The sequence below is a fragment of the Martes martes genome (genome assembly GCF_963455335.1).
Source record: "Martes martes genome assembly, chromosome: 4".
In the NCBI taxonomy this organism is placed as follows: Eukaryota; Metazoa; Chordata; class Mammalia; order Carnivora; family Mustelidae; genus Martes; species Martes martes.
The window spans coordinates 173898100-173918922 of NC_137891.1; the positions used below are offsets into that span (position 1 = coordinate 173898100).

The 20823-nt window shown below is 50.1% G+C and overlaps 1 protein-coding gene across 1 annotated transcript; it reads left to right on the forward strand.

Annotated features, from left to right (window-relative positions):
• Nucleotides 1–19958, forward strand: IL22RA1 (interleukin 22 receptor subunit alpha 1). Its single transcript, XM_080803201.1, has 7 exons — nt 1–121; nt 4309–4441; nt 5289–5467; nt 7331–7506; nt 13098–13236; nt 17147–17268; nt 18173–19958. Exons 1-7 carry the CDS (start codon nt 79–81, stop codon nt 19121–19123), a joined length of 1743 nt encoding a protein of 580 aa, XP_080659327.1. The 5' UTR covers nt 1–78; the 3' UTR covers nt 19124–19958.
• The last annotated feature ends 865 nt before the right edge of the window (nt 19959–20823 follow it).

Consider the following 20823-nt stretch of genomic DNA (forward strand, 5'->3'; position numbering starts at 1 on the left):
GAGGCGGCAAAGCCTCCCGGCCCTCCATCTGGCCTCAGCCCAGAGCCAAGGCCAAAAGAGGGCTCTGAGCCCGGACCCATGAGGACGCTACTGACCATCCTGGCCGCGGGATCCCTGGCCGGTGAGTGCCCATTGCCCTGTGGTCAGAACTCCCCCAACACCCAGGGTTCCATACACACACACACACACACACACACAGAGCTCCAGACAGCCAGTTTCAGTTTCTCCACCAGCGCTGCTCTGGGGGACAAGCTTCCCCGGATAACTGGGGAACACCTCAGGGTACTGGGGAGAATGAGAAGGTCCCTCAGATCTGGCTTCTTCCAGAGACTCAACTAACCTCAAGACTTAGAGAGGCAGCCAACTGTCAGAACTGGGGTGCCAGAAGCCCTCACCTCGGTGGATGGAGAATTGGCTCGAGGGAGGCAGACATCCTTGGACCCCTGGAATAATTCTGATAGTTATACCATCCCTTCTTCCGCTTCTGGTCGGCACTGGTCCAACAAGGGCATGGGGAGAAGGACGGATGGGCAAAACTTGAGGGCGCCCTTTGTTTCTCTCCACCACCTGTGGGGAACCTCTTGTGACCCCTCACACTAGATCTAAAAGAGCATTAACTGGGGTACCTGGGTGGCTCCGTCGGTTAAGCGTCTGCCTTCAGCTCAGGTCATAATTACAGGGTCCTGGGATTGAGCCCCATGTCAGGCTCTCTGCTCAGCAGGGAGCCTGCTTCTCCCTTTGCCCCTTCCTCCACTTGTGCTCGCTTTTGCTCTCTCAAATACATAAATAAAAATCTTTAAAATAAATAAATAAATAAATAAAAGAGCATTAACTCTAGGAAACAAACTGAGGGTTGCTGGTGGGAAGGTGAGTGGGGGATGGGGTAACTGGTGGGATGGGCATAAAGGAGGGCACTGGAAGTAATGAGCACTGGGTATTATATGCAGCTGATGAATCCCTAAATTCTGCCTCTGAAATTAATAATACAGTGTATGTTAATTAAATCGAATGGAAATAAAAATTTTTAAGAAATAAAGTAAAAGAACATTTTCTCCCAGAAGGGCCAGGTCTGCTGCATTAAAAGATCTTAAAACATCAGGGCCCTTTTGAAAACGGGACAAAAGCGCATAGTTTTCAAATCCAGTAAAATGGATTTCTTGATTTAACATTGTAGAGAACTTTCAGATGGATACGTGAGATCCCAGATTGGCTCTCTGCTCCCCAAGATGTTTAATAAAATTCAGGGAACTTTCTCGGGAAGTGAACGTATTGTCTGAAGAGCGGGGAGAGATGGTCCTTGCAAGGCCCCTTCTAGCTCAAGGGCAGGATGAAGCCCATAAGGGGCCGGAGCTTCCCAGTCCTCTCTGCTGCTGTCCTTTTTGTCAGCTGGTGGGATCTCAGTGTTTCCCGCTGCTGTCTGGGTCGTTCAAATCTGTTCAACTCCGGCATCCAGCATTGGCATTCCCAACGTATTGGGCCCTTGAGGAAGACTTGCTGTATTCCCCAAAGACTCCATTCTGGTTGGAAATCTTAGAGGCTCTGGATCCTTGTGGTTGGGGACCAAGGAGCAACAACCTTAAGAGTTGTTACAAGACGAGAAGGTTCTCGGGGCCCCAGAGCTCCCCTGCCCTGGCATTCTCAGGCTGATTAGAGAATATTTTGGATTATTTTTGTTTGTTTTGCCTTATCTTCCTAACTTGTTGACATAAAATTGTTTTTCCAAATGAATGTGGAAACTTCCTTTCATAGAAGCTACCAGTCTGTCAGTTTCTAGACAACACAAGTGTCCCTAAGGATTTCACAATGTAGACTTTCACCCAGGAAGTGCAGAAACAATGCAGGCTGAGGAATACATGATAGCTTGGGGTGGGGGGCAGAATGGGCAGGGCAAGAGAGGGAGAAATCTCTCTTTTTTTTTTTTTTTTGAAGAATGTATTTATTTCTTAGAGAGAGAACACTTAAATTCAGGGGGCAGGGTGGCAGAGGGAGAAAGAGAATCCGAAGCAGATTCTGCACTGAGCACAGAACCCGACACAGGGCTTGATCCCAGGACCCTGAGATCATGAACTGAGCCGAAATCAAGAGCCAGATGCTTAACCAACTGAGCCACCCATGTGCCCCAAGGGAGAGATCTTGTTAGCCCTCGATGCTCCCCTAAAGAAGAGTCCAGCCAAGATTTACCTACTCCATTTCTGGAAGCCAACTTCAGTTCCCTCATGGAAAATGATGCCAACCTCCTTCCAGCCTGGGCCCCTTACCTCCTGAGCATGTCCCAGCCCCAGCCACCAGGCTCCCCCACCACAACTAGCCCGCCAGGATACTGACCCCAACCAGCAACGTTCCAAGTGCTGCCCCTAACCCACCACTTAGCGGTAGTTAAGCCCAGCCCCAGATAGACCCCAGCCTTCTCTCAAATCGAACTCCCTCCCTCTCTCCTGCCCTAACTTTATCACCCCCACTGGAAGCCACCATTCAGTTCTGACCTCAGGTGGACTCTCTCCCTCATCTTAAGACCAAGCCCTGAATCCAGAACAGACCCCAATTCTGCCCAGACTCAAAGCCAAACAAGAAGTCGGCCACACCTGAGGGCTCAGTAGCATAGCCATCACTTTGGCTAGAGGCAGTAAGACGTGTCCTCTACACGTCCCTAGGCCCTGTTCTGGGAGTTCCAGGAAACCTGAAACACAAAGGTTTCTATAGCTGTTGGGGCTGACCAGCTCAGATTCAAAGAGGAATGTGGCCTTAGATTTAACCAGTGGATCCACAGCAGGGTTGGGCTGTCCAAACACTCTTCCCCATCCCCAGGGGCCTCCTAAGCCCTTGGACCCCTCTTGAGAGATATTGTATGTAGGCTTGGAGTGGGGAGTAAATAACGATCCGCTCCCTTACACCTTGGCCTTGGTGGTGGTTATGACTATGTCCGGGGTGGAGGGAGGCACACACACATCAAAGACACATATGCACTCAAGGCCCCAAGGCCTTGACACAACTGGGGACCCAACCAGGTCCGCACCTGCTTATTTCCCACCCCAGCCAGCCAGGCCCTTCTGAGCATGCTCAGAGCCAACTGCCGGCTCTGGCCGCCAATTTCCTGCAACCCCTCTTCCTTTCCACAGACCACGCTGGGAAGGCGGAGAAAATAGTCTCATAAGTGAAGTCTCTCATTTATAGTTCAAGATCGCTTAGGGGGCAGAGGCCCCTCCCTTGTGGCCTCCGTCAGCCCCCCTCCCCCAGTGAGGTCTGTGCTCTGCCTTCCTCCCTGTGCAGGGCGGGCAGGGACTGGTTCAGCCCACAGAGAGGCAGGAGCTCACAAACGTCCTCTCCAGCCTTGCTTGGAATTATTGACTCGGAGAAAAGTCATTCTTTGGTGTTTCATTGAAGGGTCAGTGTGTAGTTGAGCGTCTTTCCAGTATCCCATGGGTGAGGGCGCCCGCCTCAGGTATGCTCAGAAGGGAAGGACAGACAACCCCAAGTGTGTGGTCAGGGGCATGGAGTAGACGCAGCGCTCACACGAGGCCGGCAGGGACACAGGGGGACACAGGGGCTGCAGCCGCTCTGGAAAAGAGCGCGAAGTTCTGGGCAGTTCTTCACAGAGTCAGACAGAATTACCGTCCGACCTGGGAGTTCCACTCTGAGCTCTACACCCTGCAGAACCGAAAACATAGGGCCACTTAAAAACTTGCACACGAACGTTCACCGCAGCATTGTTCATAATAGCCGAAAAAGTAGAAACTACCCCAATGTCCCTCAACTGATGAACAGATAAACAAATTGCAGAATAGCCACACAGCAGGGTACTATTCAGCCATGAAAAGGAAGTAAGGGCTGACGCACGCTACATGAAGAAATCTTGAAAACATTGTGCTAAGTGAAAGGAGCCAGACACAAAAGACACTTTTCATACAAATAGTCTGAAAAGTCCAGAATAGGAAGATCCGTAGACCCAGAAAGCAGCTTAGTGGTTGCTTTCAGGCTGGGGGGAGGGAAGGAAGAGAGACGGACTCCTAATGGACACAGAGGTCCTTTGTAGGGTGATGACAATGGTCTGGAATTAGATAGTGGTAATGGTTTCACAGCTTCGTGAATATATTCAGAAACCCCTGAAATGCAAGCTTTAAAATGGTAAATTTTATGGGCTGCGAATTATAGCGCAATAAAAATTTTAAAAAGAAGCGAAGGAGGACAGAGATGGCCAGCCCCAGAGTCCCTGGTGGGTGCCGGTCCCGCCCTCCCCGTCGTAGGGCTTGCTGGCGGGCTGGGGGCAGGATCCTTGTGCCCGTCTGCTCACCCTGCTCCCAATTCCCGCAGCTCACACTGCTGAGAACACCTCAGATCTTCTTCAGCACGTAAAATTCCAGTCCAGCAACTTCGAAAACATCCTGACGTGGGACAGCGGGCTGGAGAGCGTCCCAGACTTGGTCTACAGCGTGGAGTATAAAACGTAGGCTTCCCTCTCCACACGACCTCTTTGGACTCTGCTCTGAAGCCATCCATTCCAAGAAAATCCCTCTCTCCCCTATGTTTCCCTTCTCCCCACCCCCAGAACGATGGGACACAGCCTGAACCAGACCCTGCCAGACAGAGTTTTGCTCCTTTGTGGTTTCTTTTGCAAAAGGAGGATAAAATAATGGTTAAAAGGACAGGTTCTGGAGTCAGACTGCCCAGGCTTTTCTGCCAGCTCTGGCCTTTATAACCTGGGGCAATGCGGTAATCTCTCCAAGCCTCAGTTTCCCCACCCATAAAGTAAGCCTAGCAAGAGGACTTCCATCATAGGATCGTTAGGTAGATTGAACAAGATAGGCATGAGGGCTCAAGCCCATGCCTCTCTTCCTTCTCGTCTCCCTTCCTACACAGAGGAGGAGGTTGGCTTGGGCTTAGGGGTCTGCTAACCTGGGTTCCATCATCGGTCCTGCCATTTCGTCCTGTGGCAAGTCAATTCCCCTCTCTGAGCCTCAGTTCCCTCATTCATAAAACGGAGATAGTAGTGCCTGCCTCGAAGGCTTATGGTAACGATGAGCCCAGAATATGAATTCAGACTGGCTGGGTTCAAATCCACACCGGTCCCAATTTTACCTCTTTAAACCTCAGCTTTCTTATTCAAAAAGGAGGGAGAACCATGTCTGAACCTCATGGGATCATTGTGAGGACTAACAGATCAGTCACAGAAGGGGCCTGGGACACAGAATGTGCTAAGTAAATATTAGATATCATATCATTATTAATAAACCGCAGGCCTGGTGCCAGGTCCAATCATCCAAGGTGTGCTCTGGCCCCTCCCGTGCCTACAGGTATGGGGAGAGAAAGTGGCTGGTGAAGGAGGGCTGCCAGCGGATCACCCGGAAATCCTGCAACCTGACCGTGGAGACGGGCAAATTCATGGAGCCCTACTACGCCCGGGTAACTGCCATCAGCGCGGGAGGCCGGTCAGTCACCAAGATGACTGAGCGGTTCACCTCGCTGCAACAGAGTGAGTGGGCACCCCTCACTGCAGGGGAGGGGCGGGGGGAGGCCCCGAAGGGCAGGGGACAGTTCGAGATGTGGCTTTTAGGGAAGGTCGTCCCAACTAGAGAGCATCTGCGCGCAGCCAGCCGTCTTTCTCCAGCTCCATCCTGGCCTCCCAAGGTCAGATCACCTTCCTCTGGCCTCTCGACTCCAGCCAAGGGCTCCTAACTCAGTGCCCTACTCTGGCCCTGACTCTTCTAATCCTTAGTCTTGGTCCGGGCTTCCACATCACCTCCTAAGTGGGCGTCCCCGCTCTCGGCCCCAACGACCTCATTTCACTGTGTCGCCGCCTGCGACTCTCTGTCACGGTCAGCTGTACGTTGTCTTCACAGCTCCCATCCCCATCTGCAGAGATGGTATGTGCCTGCCTGTATCCCACCTGCCTCTGAGTCGGGGTGTGGAATCCCGCGTTCTCGGGCCTTCGCATAGGGTCTGGCATGGAGCAGGGCCCACAACGTAACTGATGAATGAATGAATGAATATGAGTCACCAAACTCCCCACGCAAACCAAGCAGGCGGTGGTGTTCACTAAGGGACTTCACAGCCAGGTGGCTTTCCAAGAAAAGAAAATGAAACAAGTTGTTTTTTTTCTTGGCTTATTCAATTAATATATATTTGTCATAGAAAATCTGGAAAATATAGAAATGCACAAAGAAAAAAGAAAGAAGGGGTGCCTGGTGGCTCAGTGGGTTAAAACCTCTGCCGTCGGCTCAGGTCATGATCCCAGGACCCTGGGATAGAGCCCTGCATTGGGCTCTCTGCTCAGCAGGGAGCCTGCTTCCCTTTCTCTCTCTCTGCCTGCCTCTCTGCCTGCTTGTGATCTCTGTCTGTCAAATAAATAAATAAAATCTTAAAAAAAAAAAAAGAAAGAAAGAAAAGAAAAAAGAAAGAAGCCCAAGAGAATGTGAACACTTAAACATCACCGTAGCTGCTATCGATGGTCACTACTCTTTTGTGACCTGATTGGTTGGGGGGTTTTCATACAATGCCCCTCAGGAACATTCACCCACGTCGTTAAGTACTTTTCCGCAACCTGACATTTCACGGCTGCAAAACGATCTGTTCTGTGGAGGTTATCTTAATTTATGTCCCCAATTCCCTTTTTGAGGACTTGAACTCAGTTTTTCAATTTTGTAAACAAAACTGAAGTGACCATCCTTCTAGCTCCGATATCATCCATCTCAGAGATCAATGGGCCCTTGAGGGAATTTTATAAATTCGCTTCAGGGGGAGTACAGCTCATGAATCCCCAAAATCAAGTCAAAATTTTTGTGTAGGTACATTTTGGGGGAGAGAAGATCCGTGTCATTCATCAAATTCCTAAGAGGGTCTATAAACCAGTAAAGGTTATTTGGTTATTTGGACGATCACATCTTGAGAGAGACTGAAGTCTCGGGCCTGACCTTTGAGGCCAAATCAATAATTTGGGGTGCCCCAAACATTACTTAGTTTATGCTGCTGAACCGTCAGTCCCCAAAGCTATCATTGCCAATAGACCGAGGGAAAGGGTGCTCTGGGCGGACTCAAAGTAGGGATTGTGGAGGCAGGGACAGGGGCATGGCTAATCTAGGAGGCCAGTGCCTCTCTCCCTGGGTTCTGCCCATTCACCTCTGGGCACCCCTTTGCCAGCCTTAAACCCAAACATCGGTTGCTAGAAGCACTTTACTCTTCTCGCCTATTTGTCTAGCTGCTCTTTTCAGAAGTGTAGGTGGGGTTGGGGTTGGAGGAGAGGGGAGGCGGTCAGTCATGTTCCCTGGTCCAGGGCAACCTCAGAAACTCTTGGCTAATTCCAGCCTTTTCTTTTTGCTTTTCTCTCTCCCTTTTCCAGCTACCATCAAACCACCTGATGTGACCTGTATCCCCAAGGTGAGATCCATCCAGATGATCATCCATCCCACCTCCACACCTATCCGAGCAGGGGATGGCCACCGGCTCACCCTGGAGGACATCTTCCCTGACCTGTTCTACCGTTTAGAGCTCCAGGTCAACCACACCTACCAAATGGTAAATATATATGTGTCTCTGGTCCATCCCTCCCTGGGAACTCATTTCTCCGTCAATTAGATCTGCATGGCTTCAAGTAGAAAGGAGATGTTTTATATAAATTAGCATTTTCCAAAACACAGCCCTCCCTCTTGTAGATCACACAGACAAGATCCTGCTAAAGTCTCCGACAAGTCCTGCAAAGCCAAGACTCCAGTGTCATTTCATTGAATACGACATCTCTCAAATTTCTTGACGAGAAACTTCTTTTATTTTGCATAATTTTTAAACTTTTTTTTGCCTAATGCCTTATAATATTCTGGAGAGCAACCTCTACTCGCATCTTCAGATGTCCACTTTGGAAAATGCTGAAATCTATTTCTACTGTTGCAGTTCTTTTTGCTGGTTCTCCTCCATTGGCAGGAAGTGGATACAGGCAGGGTCTTAAGATCACCAACAATGAAAGGTGGAAGGCAGGGGCATAAATGGTCAAATAATAGATGAGGTGTTTTTTTTTCTATCCAGAACACATATATTTTCTCCTTTGCATGCGCCGGGGTCCATAATTCCATTGAATGACTATTCCCAAGAGGTTTATAATCTAGTAGATGGGAAAGGAGTTAAATAAGACTTTAAATAGCTATAGATAGAGGAAAATAAAGATTTGTGTGCAGTGGAGCAGGGGCAGGGAGGTGGGAGGGGAGATGGCAGCCCAAAGGTTCTGGAAAAACTTCCAGAAAAACTTTCTGGTGCCGATACCAATTTGTGAGGCAGTCGATAATACATGCTTACTCTATCATTTATCCCTCACCACAACCCTGTGAGGTAGGGGCTACCTTCTCCGTCTTCTGAATGAGACAGCAGAGGCTCAGAGAGGTTAAGGCACTTGCTCCAGATTGGTCAGCAAATGAGAGCTTAGTCAAAATTCAGATCCAGCACGGTCCATAGCCCACATTTTTCTCTCCCTGCCCTAGACTGCCCCACCATGATCGGAGAGAGAGAAGCAGGAAAACTTAAAAGCTTCCTGGAAAGCACAAAACTGCCCAGCCTGGCTGGAGCATGGAGACATGCAGACCAGTTTCTCAAAACCTGGTCCCAAATGGCATCCGAATCTCTAGCAATATTTATTTAAAATGCAGGGGCCTGGGCCTTCCTCCAGTCTACTCAGTGCAGTTCTGCAACGGCACCTCTAGGGTCTGAGTTTTTAACTGGCAGTGGGAGTGCTTCTTACCCACCCTGACGCTGGAGACCTGGTGTAGGGGAGGCAAGGGAGGTAAGCCTGGGCGGACAGGCTGGGAGGTGGAGGTCTGGGGTGGTGGACAGAGGAAGTTCCATCCATGGCAGTAGTCAGGGGAGCAACTAGAGATTACTGAGCAGGACAAGACCTTATCACACTTCCTATTAGTAAATATTTGGGCTGCAGCGAATATCTTACTGACAACGTAATTCAGTTTGTGGTCAGAGAACACACTCGGCATGTTTGCGGTTCTTCTTTATGGCGCAGCATCTGGCCCATTTGGGGAGCATTTCACGTGCACCTGGAAAGAATGTGTGTCTTGCAATTGTCTGGCGGAGCGCTCTGTAAATATCCGTTCCATAAAGGTGGCTAATCGTGTGACTCGGGTCTTCTGTGTCTTTCCCGGTTTGGAGAAGATCTATCGTTCTTTTCATTGCTGAGAGTTAAAAATCTCCAGCTAGCACTGTGGTCTCTTTTCCCCCTAATTCTGTGCAGATTTGCTTCATGCCTTTTGAAACACTGTTCTCGAACACATGCACATTTCTGATTGTTACAGCCTCCTGATAAATCGACCCTTTTATCGTTATGAAATGTCCTTTTTTTCCCTCCAGTGCTATTCTTTGCAGTGAAGTCCGCTTGTTATATGAATACCTGTGATTCATAGAGCCACTCCAGCCTCTCACACTCACAATCTGCCTGGTGCGTCTTTTTTTTTTTTTTTTTTAAGATTCTATTTATTTATTTATTTATTTGAGAGAGAGAGAGCACACACAAGCAGTGGGAGAGGACAGAAGAAGAGGGAGAAGCAGGCTTCCTGCGGAGCAGGGAGCCCGATGTGGGGCTCAATCCCAGGACCCTGAGATCATGACCTGAGCCAAAGGCAGATGCTTAACCCACTGAGCCACCCAGGCACCCCTGCCTGCCATATCTTTTTTCCTCCCTGTATTGTCGCTCTAACTGTGTCTTATATTTAAAGCGCATCTCTTGAAGACAGCATTCTGACATCTCTGCCCTTTTTCACTTCAAGATATAACTCACATCCCATAAAATCCTCCCTTTGAAAGTGCACAGCTCCATGATGTGACCATCACCGCTAATTCTTCTTATGCTCTTAAACTGTTTTCAAGTGCTCTGACTCTTCTCTCAACTCCAATCTGTTATTAAGACCACTCAAGTGGGATTTTTATTTAGATATTATGTTCTTCAGTTCTAACGTTCCCAATTTTCATGGTTTCTACATCTTAGTGAGATTTCCTAGTCATTTTCCTTCCTAAGCACATTTTCCTTCACTTCCTTGAGCATATTTATACTATTTCTACTATTACTAGTATACTATACTATAATATATATGCTATATATTACTACTACATACTATATATACTATATACTATATTTATACTACTACTAGTATACTATACTATACTATATATACTATGTACTATACTATATATATACTATATATCCTATATACTATATTTATACTATATATACTATATACTATATTTATACTACTAGTATACTATACTATACTATATATACTATATGCTGTATTTATACTACTACTAGTATACTATACTATACTATATATAGTATACTATATATAGTATAGTATAGTATACTATACTATACTATAGTATAGTATACTAGTATACTAGTATAGTATATACTATACTAGTATAGTATAGTATAGTATATATACATACATATATATAAATATAGTATACATAGTATATATACATAGTATATATACTATGTATACTATATTTATACTACTAGTAGTATACTATACTAGTATATATTTATACTAGCTGCTAGGGTATCATTGTCCAGGAGTGTCTGGGTGGCTCAGTCAGTTAAGCAGTTAAGCATCTGCTTTTGTCTCAGGTCATGATTTCAAGGTCCTGGGATCAAGCCCCTTCATCAGGCTCCCTGCTCCCTCTCCATCTGCCCTTCCCTCTGCCCCTGCCCCTGCTGGCGCTTTCTCAGTCTCGTTTTCTCTCAAATAAATAAATAAAACCTTAAAAAGAGAGAGAGAGAAAATCATTGTCTGCTAATTCCAGTCCTTTGGTCATCTCGGAGTAGGTCACCATTGATTGTCTTCTCTCCTGAATGCGGATTATGTTTTCTCTTACTTTGCATGTCTAACAATTTTGGAATGTAGCCTGGGTGTTGTGAATGGTATAGTTGAGGGACTCTGGATTCTGTTCTAGTCCTCTGAAGATTATTGATTTGTTTTGTTTTGTTTTGTTTTGTTTCAGCAGGTAGATAATTTGGCTGAACTTCAAACTCCAAAATCTCAGTCCCATTCTTTCACCTTTACCTGGGCTTCTCGGAGTTTACCCTACTTGCTTTAGGGGCCAGGCTGGGATCTGGGCCAATTTTATACTCAGAACTTGGGCCTCCCTCTCTGTGGATCTCTCCTATCTATGGTCTCTCCCCTCGCTTTCTAGCTGTTAGGATTGCCCAGAACTCTGTCTTCTTATTTTTCAAACCAGTAAGATTACAAGGTTTCTATTTAGGTTTAAACCATCCCACAAGGTGAAGGCCTGCTTTCAAGCTAAAAGACGAGAAATTCACCCAATGACTTTCCCTGCCTCCTTTCTCTAATATCTGCCTGCTTTTGCTTATACTCCAGTGCCGACAGGTGGTTTTTATTTTGGCCAGAGTTTATAGTTGTTGCTTAGGGAGGGTTGATCCAAAGAAGCTATAAATTACTGGGAGCAGAAAGAAGAGAGATCAAATGTGAAAATGAAAGAGAGATCAGGGTAGAAAGTTAGGGCCCACTGCAATAGTAGGGGCTGGAAATCACTGGGCCTGAAGCAGGCCAGAGGCAGTACAACATCTGGGGAAGGAGGAATTTGGGGCCATAGCAACTCTGCTGGATTGTGTCACATGATCTTTAATGTGTGCCCTTTCAACCATATGAGTGACACAAAACAATAAGGCATGAAATCTATTTCTGTACTTCACCCACTTACACCACCCTCGAAAAATAAAAATAAAAATTACCCTAAACCCTGGCTTCCATGTGCCCAGAAAGGCGAAGATGTACCTGAAATGCAAAAAACCAAAGAAGAAAATTCTTAGTTTTTAAACGTCCAAGAGCACAACTCCTGGCCCTTTAAAGAAAGGTTTATGGGTCACTTAAGGCCAATTAGATAGAAGAGATGTGAAGGGGGCTTTGCCAGAAATGGCTTCAAGTTCTGGGCCTTGAATACTGGAACAAGATAGATGCTATGAACAGAGCTAGGGAATCACACACAGGTGCAGGTTTGAGGTTTGGGAGGGGGCGGGACCCAGACTTCTAGAAGACATCAGCGCGTTTGGACATGCTGAGTTAGACATGCCCGCAGGGTGCCATCCAGCAGCGAGCTTGAAGTGCACGTCCAACCTGACAGCTCTTGCTAAGTTTGGGAGTTTTCTACACATTGGTGATCTCAGGAGCCATGGGGCCAGATAAGATCACTCGGTGAGAGAGTAAGTGAGAGAGAAAAAACTGGATGAAGAGTAAATCTTGCAGAACAACAGAATTGAGGCACTGAGACCGAAGAGAGAAGTAGGATGAGTACCAGAATGATGGAACAAGGCAGCCAAGAGAGGTGTTCAAGGTCAAGAGGTTAGAGACACACCAGAAGGCGAGAATTTAAAAAAAAAAAAAAAAACTAGTTCCGGCAGAAGGAGCAACTGCAAAGAAGCAAGGGCTCCTTCAACGGGCAAGATGCAGCAGAAATGACGGGTGGTCGGCATTGGTGGAGCCCATAGGCCAGGTGGGCCATAGAGAGAGAGAAGTGGACAGGGAGACAGCGACCGGGGTTTTATCTCATGATATGGGCCAAGCCATCAAAAGATTTAAATAGGGGAGCATTGGAATTAGCATTGGAACGATAATATTCTTTTAGAAATATCACTTTGGCACTAGGATGAATATGGAGGTAGACGGGGGCAAAACCAGAGACAGGTGACCAGTGAGGAAGCCATTGACGGAGTCCAGACTCAAGATGGTGAGGCCCAGTTAAGGCAGAAGCGATGAGGAAGGCAAGAGAGGGGTGGATAGTCGGGGGGTTTTGATGTTTGATAAAGAAGGAGGAGGAGGAGAAGAGCTAGAAGAAGGAGGGATAATGATGATGTTGGTGGTGATGGTGGTAGTTATGGTGATGGTGGTAGTTATGGTGATGGTGGTGATGGTAATGGCGGAGAAGGTAGGGAAATAGGAACAGAGCATTATGGACCGACCCACCAGTTTTTGGCTTGGGTAGCTGGTGGCACCATTGTACTGAGCACAGTGACCCAGGCAGATGTGTGCGCAGGCTGACTTGGGCTCCAAGTGGAGACTGATGTCTAGGAGGAGTCACTCTGGGTTCTCTGTCTAATTCAGCACCTTGGAGGGAAGCAGAGAGACTACGAGTTCACTGGCCTGACCCCTGACACAGAGTTCCTTGGGACCACCATGATTTTTGTTCCAAACTGGTCCAAAGAGAGCGCCCCCTACGTGTGCCGAGTGAAGACACTGCCAGGTAAGTTCAGCGGAAACCGGAGGGAGGCGGGACTCCTGAATTCAAATGTCCGCCCTGTGCTCTCTTTCCCTGTAACCCAGGTGAGGTTTGGCGGTTCTCACACAACTGCAGGATTATTACTGCATTACCAAAGTCAGTCTTCGTTAATCCGTCATTGAGTTAGCCGATGGGTTATCATTAAACACGTTGAATCCCCGCCCTCCAGCCCACTGGGTTTCCTGTCCCTGGCCAGCTTTCTGTGTACCCTGGCAAAGCAAATTTGCTTAATATTAACCCAGGTGAGATATCCTAGGAAATAATCTGCAGAAGGGAAAGCAGAGAAAAGTTCCCTCAATATCTTCCAAAGTCAAAGAGTAGTAACAGTGATGAGAACTAGCATTTCTTTTTTTTTTTTTTAAGATTTTATTCATTTATTTGAGAAAGAGAGAGAGAGGGAGAGAGCACAGAAGGAGAGGGAGAAGCAGATTCCCCACCTAGCAGACAGCCCAACGTGGAGCTCGATCCCAGGACCCCAAGATCACGACCCGAGCCTAAGGCAGGCACTTAACAGACTGAGCCACCCAGGCACCCCGAGAACTAACATTTCTGCAAGGCTAACCAGGGACCAGGCACCACTAAATGCAATCCTCATGAACCAGCTACAAGACGGCTGTGATTATTGCTTTGTTTTACTGAGGGAGCTGGGGTTCAGAGTGGTTAAGTAACTTGCCCAAGGACATGCAGGTGGCGAAGCATAGAACTAGGCTGGATTCAGGAGCACCACGGCACTACCGTAGAAATCGTTTTGCGTCATCGGCTCAGGGAGACGGTGCCCCACGCTCCCTTCCTCTAGCACACTGAAACTCGACTCTCATCGTTAAGCAGCATATGATATTTTTATTAGCGTTCATGTTCACAGAGATAGAAATGTTGTAATGCTCAGAGCTACAAGTTTAGAAGATGAAAGTGATAGTAGTGGGTCGGGTGGATTTGGAAAAAAGAGTCTCCTCCTTAGTCATCAGCCTCAGAGTAATGATGTCAGTAGGCGATTTCAGTTTTGATGAACAGAGACGAGGTGGCGGCTAGGGGCAGGGTCCTAGGGTCAAGTGCTGCTTGGTAGAATCGTCATCTCATAGGTTCTGGTCCCTGGTATTGTTCAGAAACTCAACTCACCAGTCGCCCCAAGAGCTCACAAGAGACTGACTTCTCCAGCCGAGTCCAGTACATGAATTTTCAGGGGAAGAGGTGCCGGGTAGAGCAGCTGGCACTGGCCACTTACACGAGGCATGCCCTTCCTGGGGAAAGTGCCACCGGAGAGACCAGAATAGAAATTGGCAAGAGCAGAACTGGAAAAGGAAACTGACTTTGCAGGCACCACGCTGGGAGCCTGTATATGATTTGTGACCCTCTCCTCTGGAGGGACCGGAAAAATCTTGCCCATTCCTGACCCCGCCTGTCCCCCAACCCTGCTTTCTGACAACATGCAGACCACTCCACGCCTATCCTTCTGTTCTTACGTGATCTAGCTCTTGATGTGATACTTTTTTTTTCCCTAAGACCATAGCTGCTTTCATATAAATCACATTTCTTATTGGCTAGTTCTTGCTGACATAGAGAAGACACGTCATCCTTAAAAATAAAGTATGTGAATAACAGTTCCTACCATTTATTAAGTACCCAGTTCATTGCCAGACACTGTGTTAAATGTTCTACATATATGGTCCCATTGAATTTTTATTAGAACCCTGTAGGTTGGGTAGCTTCATCCCCAAGAGGAGGAACTCTGGCTCAGAGAGGCTGGAGAGCTCACCAGTAACCACACAGCTGGTCAGTGAACCCAGTTAGTTCATCCGATCTTGAAACCGCACCTTGCAATTTTGTTCACAGCTAGACCTCTCTACTGCACATTTATTCCTCTTATTTCCACTTCGGAGTGATATATCCTGCCCTTGACTCCATAGCCTGTGGTCTCTTCTTATGCCCAAAGTCCAGAATTCCCACTTTCCCTCTTGGGATGTCTACTCCTAGGCATGTCACAGAGTAACATCCTAGTATCTTGATACTGGAAAGGACTCTCACCCCATATCCAGTTCTTACAGATGAGGCAACTAAGGCATCCTTGTGCAGTGCCTGTGAGGGGAGCTTTGTAGATGTACATGACAAGCCTGGTTCCCACGAGGAGCTGTGTGACCTTGGTCAAGTCACTCAGCCTCTCTGACACTCAGCTTCATCATCCCTAAGAAGAGAGCACCTCTGGCCCTCTCTGTTTGGTGGGATATCATAGGTAAAGCACACCACACAGTGCAAACAGTTAAGAGCTCCATAACTACTGGCTACTCTTTTTAATACAGAGTAGACCAGAGAGGGTCACGCGGCAGAGAGAAGGCTTCTCAGCCTACGGTGGCTGAACCAGATCTCCAACACCCCACACTCCAGAACTGTTTCCATTACTTCTTCCTGCCTTCCCATGGGGGAAGTGGCATATGGGAGTGGTCCGAGTCCCTGTCCTACCCCGCCAGAGGAGCGCTGGTTTTCCCATACCATTAGGCATGTCACGTAGAGACTTTCTGGCTGTGTCTCCTTCCTGGAGTAGCAACGGAAGTATTAAGTGACGGGGGGACAGGGCGTCACTGAAGTGGGAGGCTGACCCAGGGAGGCCCAAGCCTCGAGGGCTGGGGAGGAGCTGGAAGTGGAAGCTGCAGCGATTCCCAGGGTTCACAGCGATTGCCAAGGTCACTGGCAGCTGGTGACCAGCACCCCACACCAAAGCCACCAGAAGGAATGAAAGGAGGGTCGCCTGGAGAGTCCAAACCCCTGAAGAACGCAAGTCACTAGTTTTAACAAAAACCCAACTATAGCTTCCTCACCCCACGCCCCCGACCAGTCCCACGGGGGCAGGAAGTGTGTTACACCGAGAACCGGCTGTGGCCATCCCGAAGATGCGGGACCACAGGGAGAAGGCTCCACACTGAAGCCCTCAGTCGTCCTTCTGCTTCCCCTTGAGAAAGGGCGGTGCTGCCCCAGACTCCCTCCAGAGCAAGGTCTTCCCCAACACCTGCCCCCCACCCCGTTCCTCTGCAGCGGGGCAAGGAGGGCAGGCCCCTCCCGTTGCCACCTCTCTCCCTCTGCCTTTGCCCAGAGCCCCCTGCAGGGAGGCCACGCTGACCTCAGACCCAGGCAAAAGAGGACTGTTTAGAAGGCTCCGCTCTGGCCTTACTCTGGCCATGGCCTTCCCGACAAGATAAAGAGGAGTCTGAAGTCAAAATGCACAGGTCCCACTAGAGCCTGTGACCTCCCTTCTAGGCCACACTCTGGGTTCCTGGGACCCCAAAATTCTCTGAACAAATGTCCTGCGCCTGTGTCCAGTCTAACGGATCTGTTCCTTGCATCCTTCCCCCAGGGAGGAGATCCTCTGTTGATGTGCAGAACCTCAACCCCAAGGGCGGCCAACAGGCAGCTCCGTATTGAAGGGCATGGATGAACTTGGCCGTGTGGGCAGAGGGGTCCATATCCACGTGCACGAGACCCCTGGCAGGGAGGGATGGGGCCGAGGTGGGCCAGGGGACCATGGCAGGCTCTCCCTGTCCCTCCACAGCTCAGCAGAGGACCCCAAGGAGTCCAAGAATTCAAAACGCAAACCTGGCCTCCCAGGTTGTGATCAAAAGTGTATTTGTCAGGGCAGGAGAATACACGTATGTTACTGAGTATACGAATACGATTTATAAATTCTGGATATTTAGACATCTAGTACTCGGCCCTCTCCTTGTGCTCCTGACCCAGCCCCACCCACCCTGGGGGCAGGAAAGGACTTTCCAAGCCTGGCCAGAGAGGACAGGGAGGAAAAGCACCCAGCCTGCAGCATCCACACAGGACGGGGTCCAGACCAGAACCTGGCCTCAGTCTCCCTGCTCTGGCCCCTGTGCTCCCCCAGATCGGACGTGGACATACTCCTTCTCGGGTGCCATCCTCTTCTCCATGGGCTTCGTCGTCGCGGTGCTCTGTTACCTGAGCTACAGATACGTCTCCAAGCCGCCTCCGCCTCCCAACTCCCTGGTGAGCAGTTGCACCTGGGGCAAAAGAGGTCCAGGGGTGGGAGGGGGAGCAGAGCCCCAAACCAGCAGACGATACGGGCCCAGGGACCCCTAGCTCTCCCTCAAGGGCAGGAATAAGCACACGGGGCAGAAAATTAGGCCTCGTTTCTCCTCTCCAACCTAAAGTCAGTGACGACATGGCCCAGCAGGGTGTATTGGAGAAGGGTGGGTGATCGGACTAGTGGGCTTGGAGTAGAAACCCACTTGTCTTGAAAGCACCCACATCAGGCAGGTAATGTGGGACCTGGGAGAGCCTCTGCCTCTGCGAGGGGCTGAGGGGTCCCTGTGCGGACTAAGCCCCATATAAAGCACCCAAGTCCCACTGGCAGCCCCAATAGGGCGGCGCGCACTGGCTCTCTGCTGACATAGCAGGTCGGCTGCTGCAGAGGCCGGATCTGACGGGTCTGAGGCTCTAGGAGCTGGTTCTTGGTTATTATGTGAAGGACAGGGGAGCCTGAGGGCATTTCGCTCAATGTCAAAGCCCACATGAGCTCTCTCCTGTAGAACTCTCCTGGCCTCCCCTTGTCTGCTATCATTTCACGACTGGCCCCTTCCGTCAAGGTTTTAGGGACCCGTGAGTGAGGAGCTGTGTGGGCCACCACCTTGAGAGTATACCCCAAGGCAACCTCCAATCTGAGTCACCTACTTCCTAGATCATTAGGAGGGACGGCCTCTACCTTTAGGGAGGCCCAGAACTGAGAGGAGTCTCTGGAAAACCAACCGGATGTGCGGCATGTGCATTTTGAAAAGTCCCCCCAGTGGTCTACCCCATCCCCCCTTGCCTCCCCATGGAGGACCCAACCACCCGCGGCCCCTCAGGGATCTTAGAACGCGCCCTAATGGGTGGACTTGTTGTCCCCGCACAGAACGTCCAGCGAGTACTAACCTTCCAGCCTCTGCGGTTCATCCAGGAGCATGTGCTGATCCCCGTCTTTGACCTGAGCAGCCCCAGCAGTCTGGCCCAGCCCGTCCAGTACTCCCAAGTCAAGGTCTCCGGGCCCAGGGAGCCCCCAGGAGCCCCACCACGGCACAGTGTGTCTGAAATCGCCTATCTTGGGCAGCCAGACATCTCCGTTCTCCGGGCCTCTGGAGCGCCACCTCAGCAGACGCTCTCCTCACTGTCCTATGCACCCCAGGCAGCCCCTGAAGTCAAGCCCCCGTCCTATGCGCCCCAAGTAACCCCCGAAGCTAAAACTCCATGCTACGCTGCACAGGCCATGGCTGAGGTTCAGCCTCCCTCCTACACCCCTCAGACCGCTCCAGACCGCTGGCCTTCCTATGGGACCTGCGGGGAAGGCTCTGGCAGAGACTCCCCACCTGTGACACCCTCCAGTCCCCAACACCGCAGGACTAAAGGTCAGCTCCAGAAAAAGGCACCAGCTGGAACCCATATCCCAGATGGCCTTTCTCTGCAAGGGGTGACCTCCTTGGATATGAAGGACCCCCAAGAAGCAAATTTCTTCCACCAGCCTCTGGGAGCTCACACGGACAGAGCACCTGACCCCAGGGTACTACATAGAGGGGAACCGGGGACACCATCATACCTAAAGGGCCAGCTCCCCCTCCTCGCCTCTGTCCAGATTGAGGGCCTCCCAGTCTCCCTCCCTTTGCACACTCCTTCCCTCCCATGTTCCCCCACAGACCAGGAACCAAGTTCCTGGAGCCTGCTGGAGTCCCTCGTTTGTCCCAAGGACGGGGGTCCTGAGTCTGGGATGGAGGCCCAGAGCCCAGCCTCTCAGGTCTTGGACCTAGAGCCGCCCACAGAACTGGACTCTCTCTTTAGAGGCCTGGCCCTGACCGTGCAGTGGGAGGCCTGAGCAGAGAACAGGGCAGGTCGGGGCTTCCTTCTTGTCCCCACCCAAGCTCACATCGCTGGCCATCACTCCCACTCCCAACCTTGCCACATGCTCTGCAGTCTTGCCTCAGGGGAATTCTCTTGAAAGAACCAGAGGAAAGAGGGACCCAGGGCCTCTGCCACGGCTGAGCTAGGTGTTGGAGCAAAGAGGCATGATAAGGACTCCAGCCGGAGGATTCTGGGTGTGCAGCACGTGCAGATGAGCTCCGTGGGGCAGGAGAGGACCATCAGAGTGCCGAGTGTTAATGCACGGAGACCTCACAGAGATACAGCGCCGCCAGCTCCTAAGAGGCTGGACACAAAGATCTCCACCCCACTCCCAGCCAGTTTCATAAGCTAGTTTGACAGAGAGTGAGGTCTCTACCTCCTCCTGAGAAACGGAGCCTGGAAAGGACATGCCACAGCAGGCTGGGCCGAACCAGAACTTGGCCCAAGGTAGCACGATGGCAAGATCCAGGGAGGGGTGTGGCCTGGGGCTCAGTCCCCACCAAGCCGCTGTTGGAAATCCACACTGTCTCAACCTGGCTCCTCTGCCAGAGGCTTTACCCCAGGGGAAAATCAGGTCTGCCCATGAGGGAGAACACACAGGCCTTTCCAGCCCGCAGAAGCTGTAGACCCTCTCTGGAGAGCCGGATTCGTAAGGAATTGGGCGGGGGGCACACGGCCCCCAAGAAAGAGTACGCACTTCAAGACTTTGAAAACTCAGCCTTGGGTTCAGCTCATCTGGGTTCAAATTTCCACCTTACCACTTAACAGCTGTATGACTTCAAACAAATGAATCACTGCTCAAAACCTCAGTTTCTTCACCTGTAAAATGGGGATTGTAACACTGACTCCACGGGGTTGTGGTGAGGATGACATTAACAATGTCTATAAAGTGCTTCATGGGGCCTGGCCCGTGGGCAGTGCCCAATCAATGTAGCTACGTCCCCTTGTGATTTTTTTGTAATTGGGCCACACGGTGAGCGACCCACTCCCCCAGCTCAGGGTGGCTTCACATGGGGCATTTTCTCGTGGGCTCAAATGATCCTGATTTTCTCAGGATTGCTCGAGGCCGGTCCAGAGGGGCTGGACTACCTGGAGGAGGTGGAAGGACGGCAGGGCCTTCTGGAAACAGGGTCCAAAGACAAATGAAGCCTTCTCCCTGAGGTTGCAGGGGGAAGTTGTTTGGGAGTGCGGTGGCGTTCCCAGAAGATCTCCTTCCCCACACCTCAGCAGAGGCAGTGAGGTGCTTGGTGCTCGGTGCTCAGTGCTCAGTACTTGGTGCTCGGTACTTGGTGCTAGGTGCTCGGTACTCGGTGCTCGCTCACTTACCTTCCTGCCCCCGTGGCCGCTGTCCCATAAGGAAATGTCTCCTTGCTTGTATTTACAGCGTGCTGACATGTCCTTTGTGTCATTCACCTCTCAGATGACCCTAGGATGAGATAACCAAGGTCCAGAGAGAAGGGACCCAGCTAGGGGCCTCCCACTGAAGCCGGGGCACCGCTGGAGCTCAAACCCAGCGTTTCCGTCCTCCTCACGAGAAGGAGCTTCCCACACTGGTGTGGATTCTCAGAGATGAGATGGGGGGAGCGTAAAGGAAGGCGGCCCCGACGGGGTCCTTAAGGGGCCAGGACCTGTCGCCACCCTGTTGTCCCAAAACCTCTCCTGAACATTTCTGAG

Bases quoted from the DNA above. Each gene is read 5' to 3' on its own strand.
- IL22RA1 (XM_080803201.1), top strand. From the start codon at position 79: ATGAGGACGCTACTGACCATCCTGGCCGCGGGATCCCTGGCCG. The intron at 5,468-7,330 runs GTGAGTGGGCAC...TCCCTTTTCCAG, and splicing joins GTTCACCTCGCTGCAACAGA to CTACCATCAAACCACCTGAT. The intron at 17,269-18,172 runs GTGAGCAGTTGC...GTCCCCGCACAG, and splicing joins CTCCGCCTCCCAACTCCCTG to AACGTCCAGCGAGTACTAAC.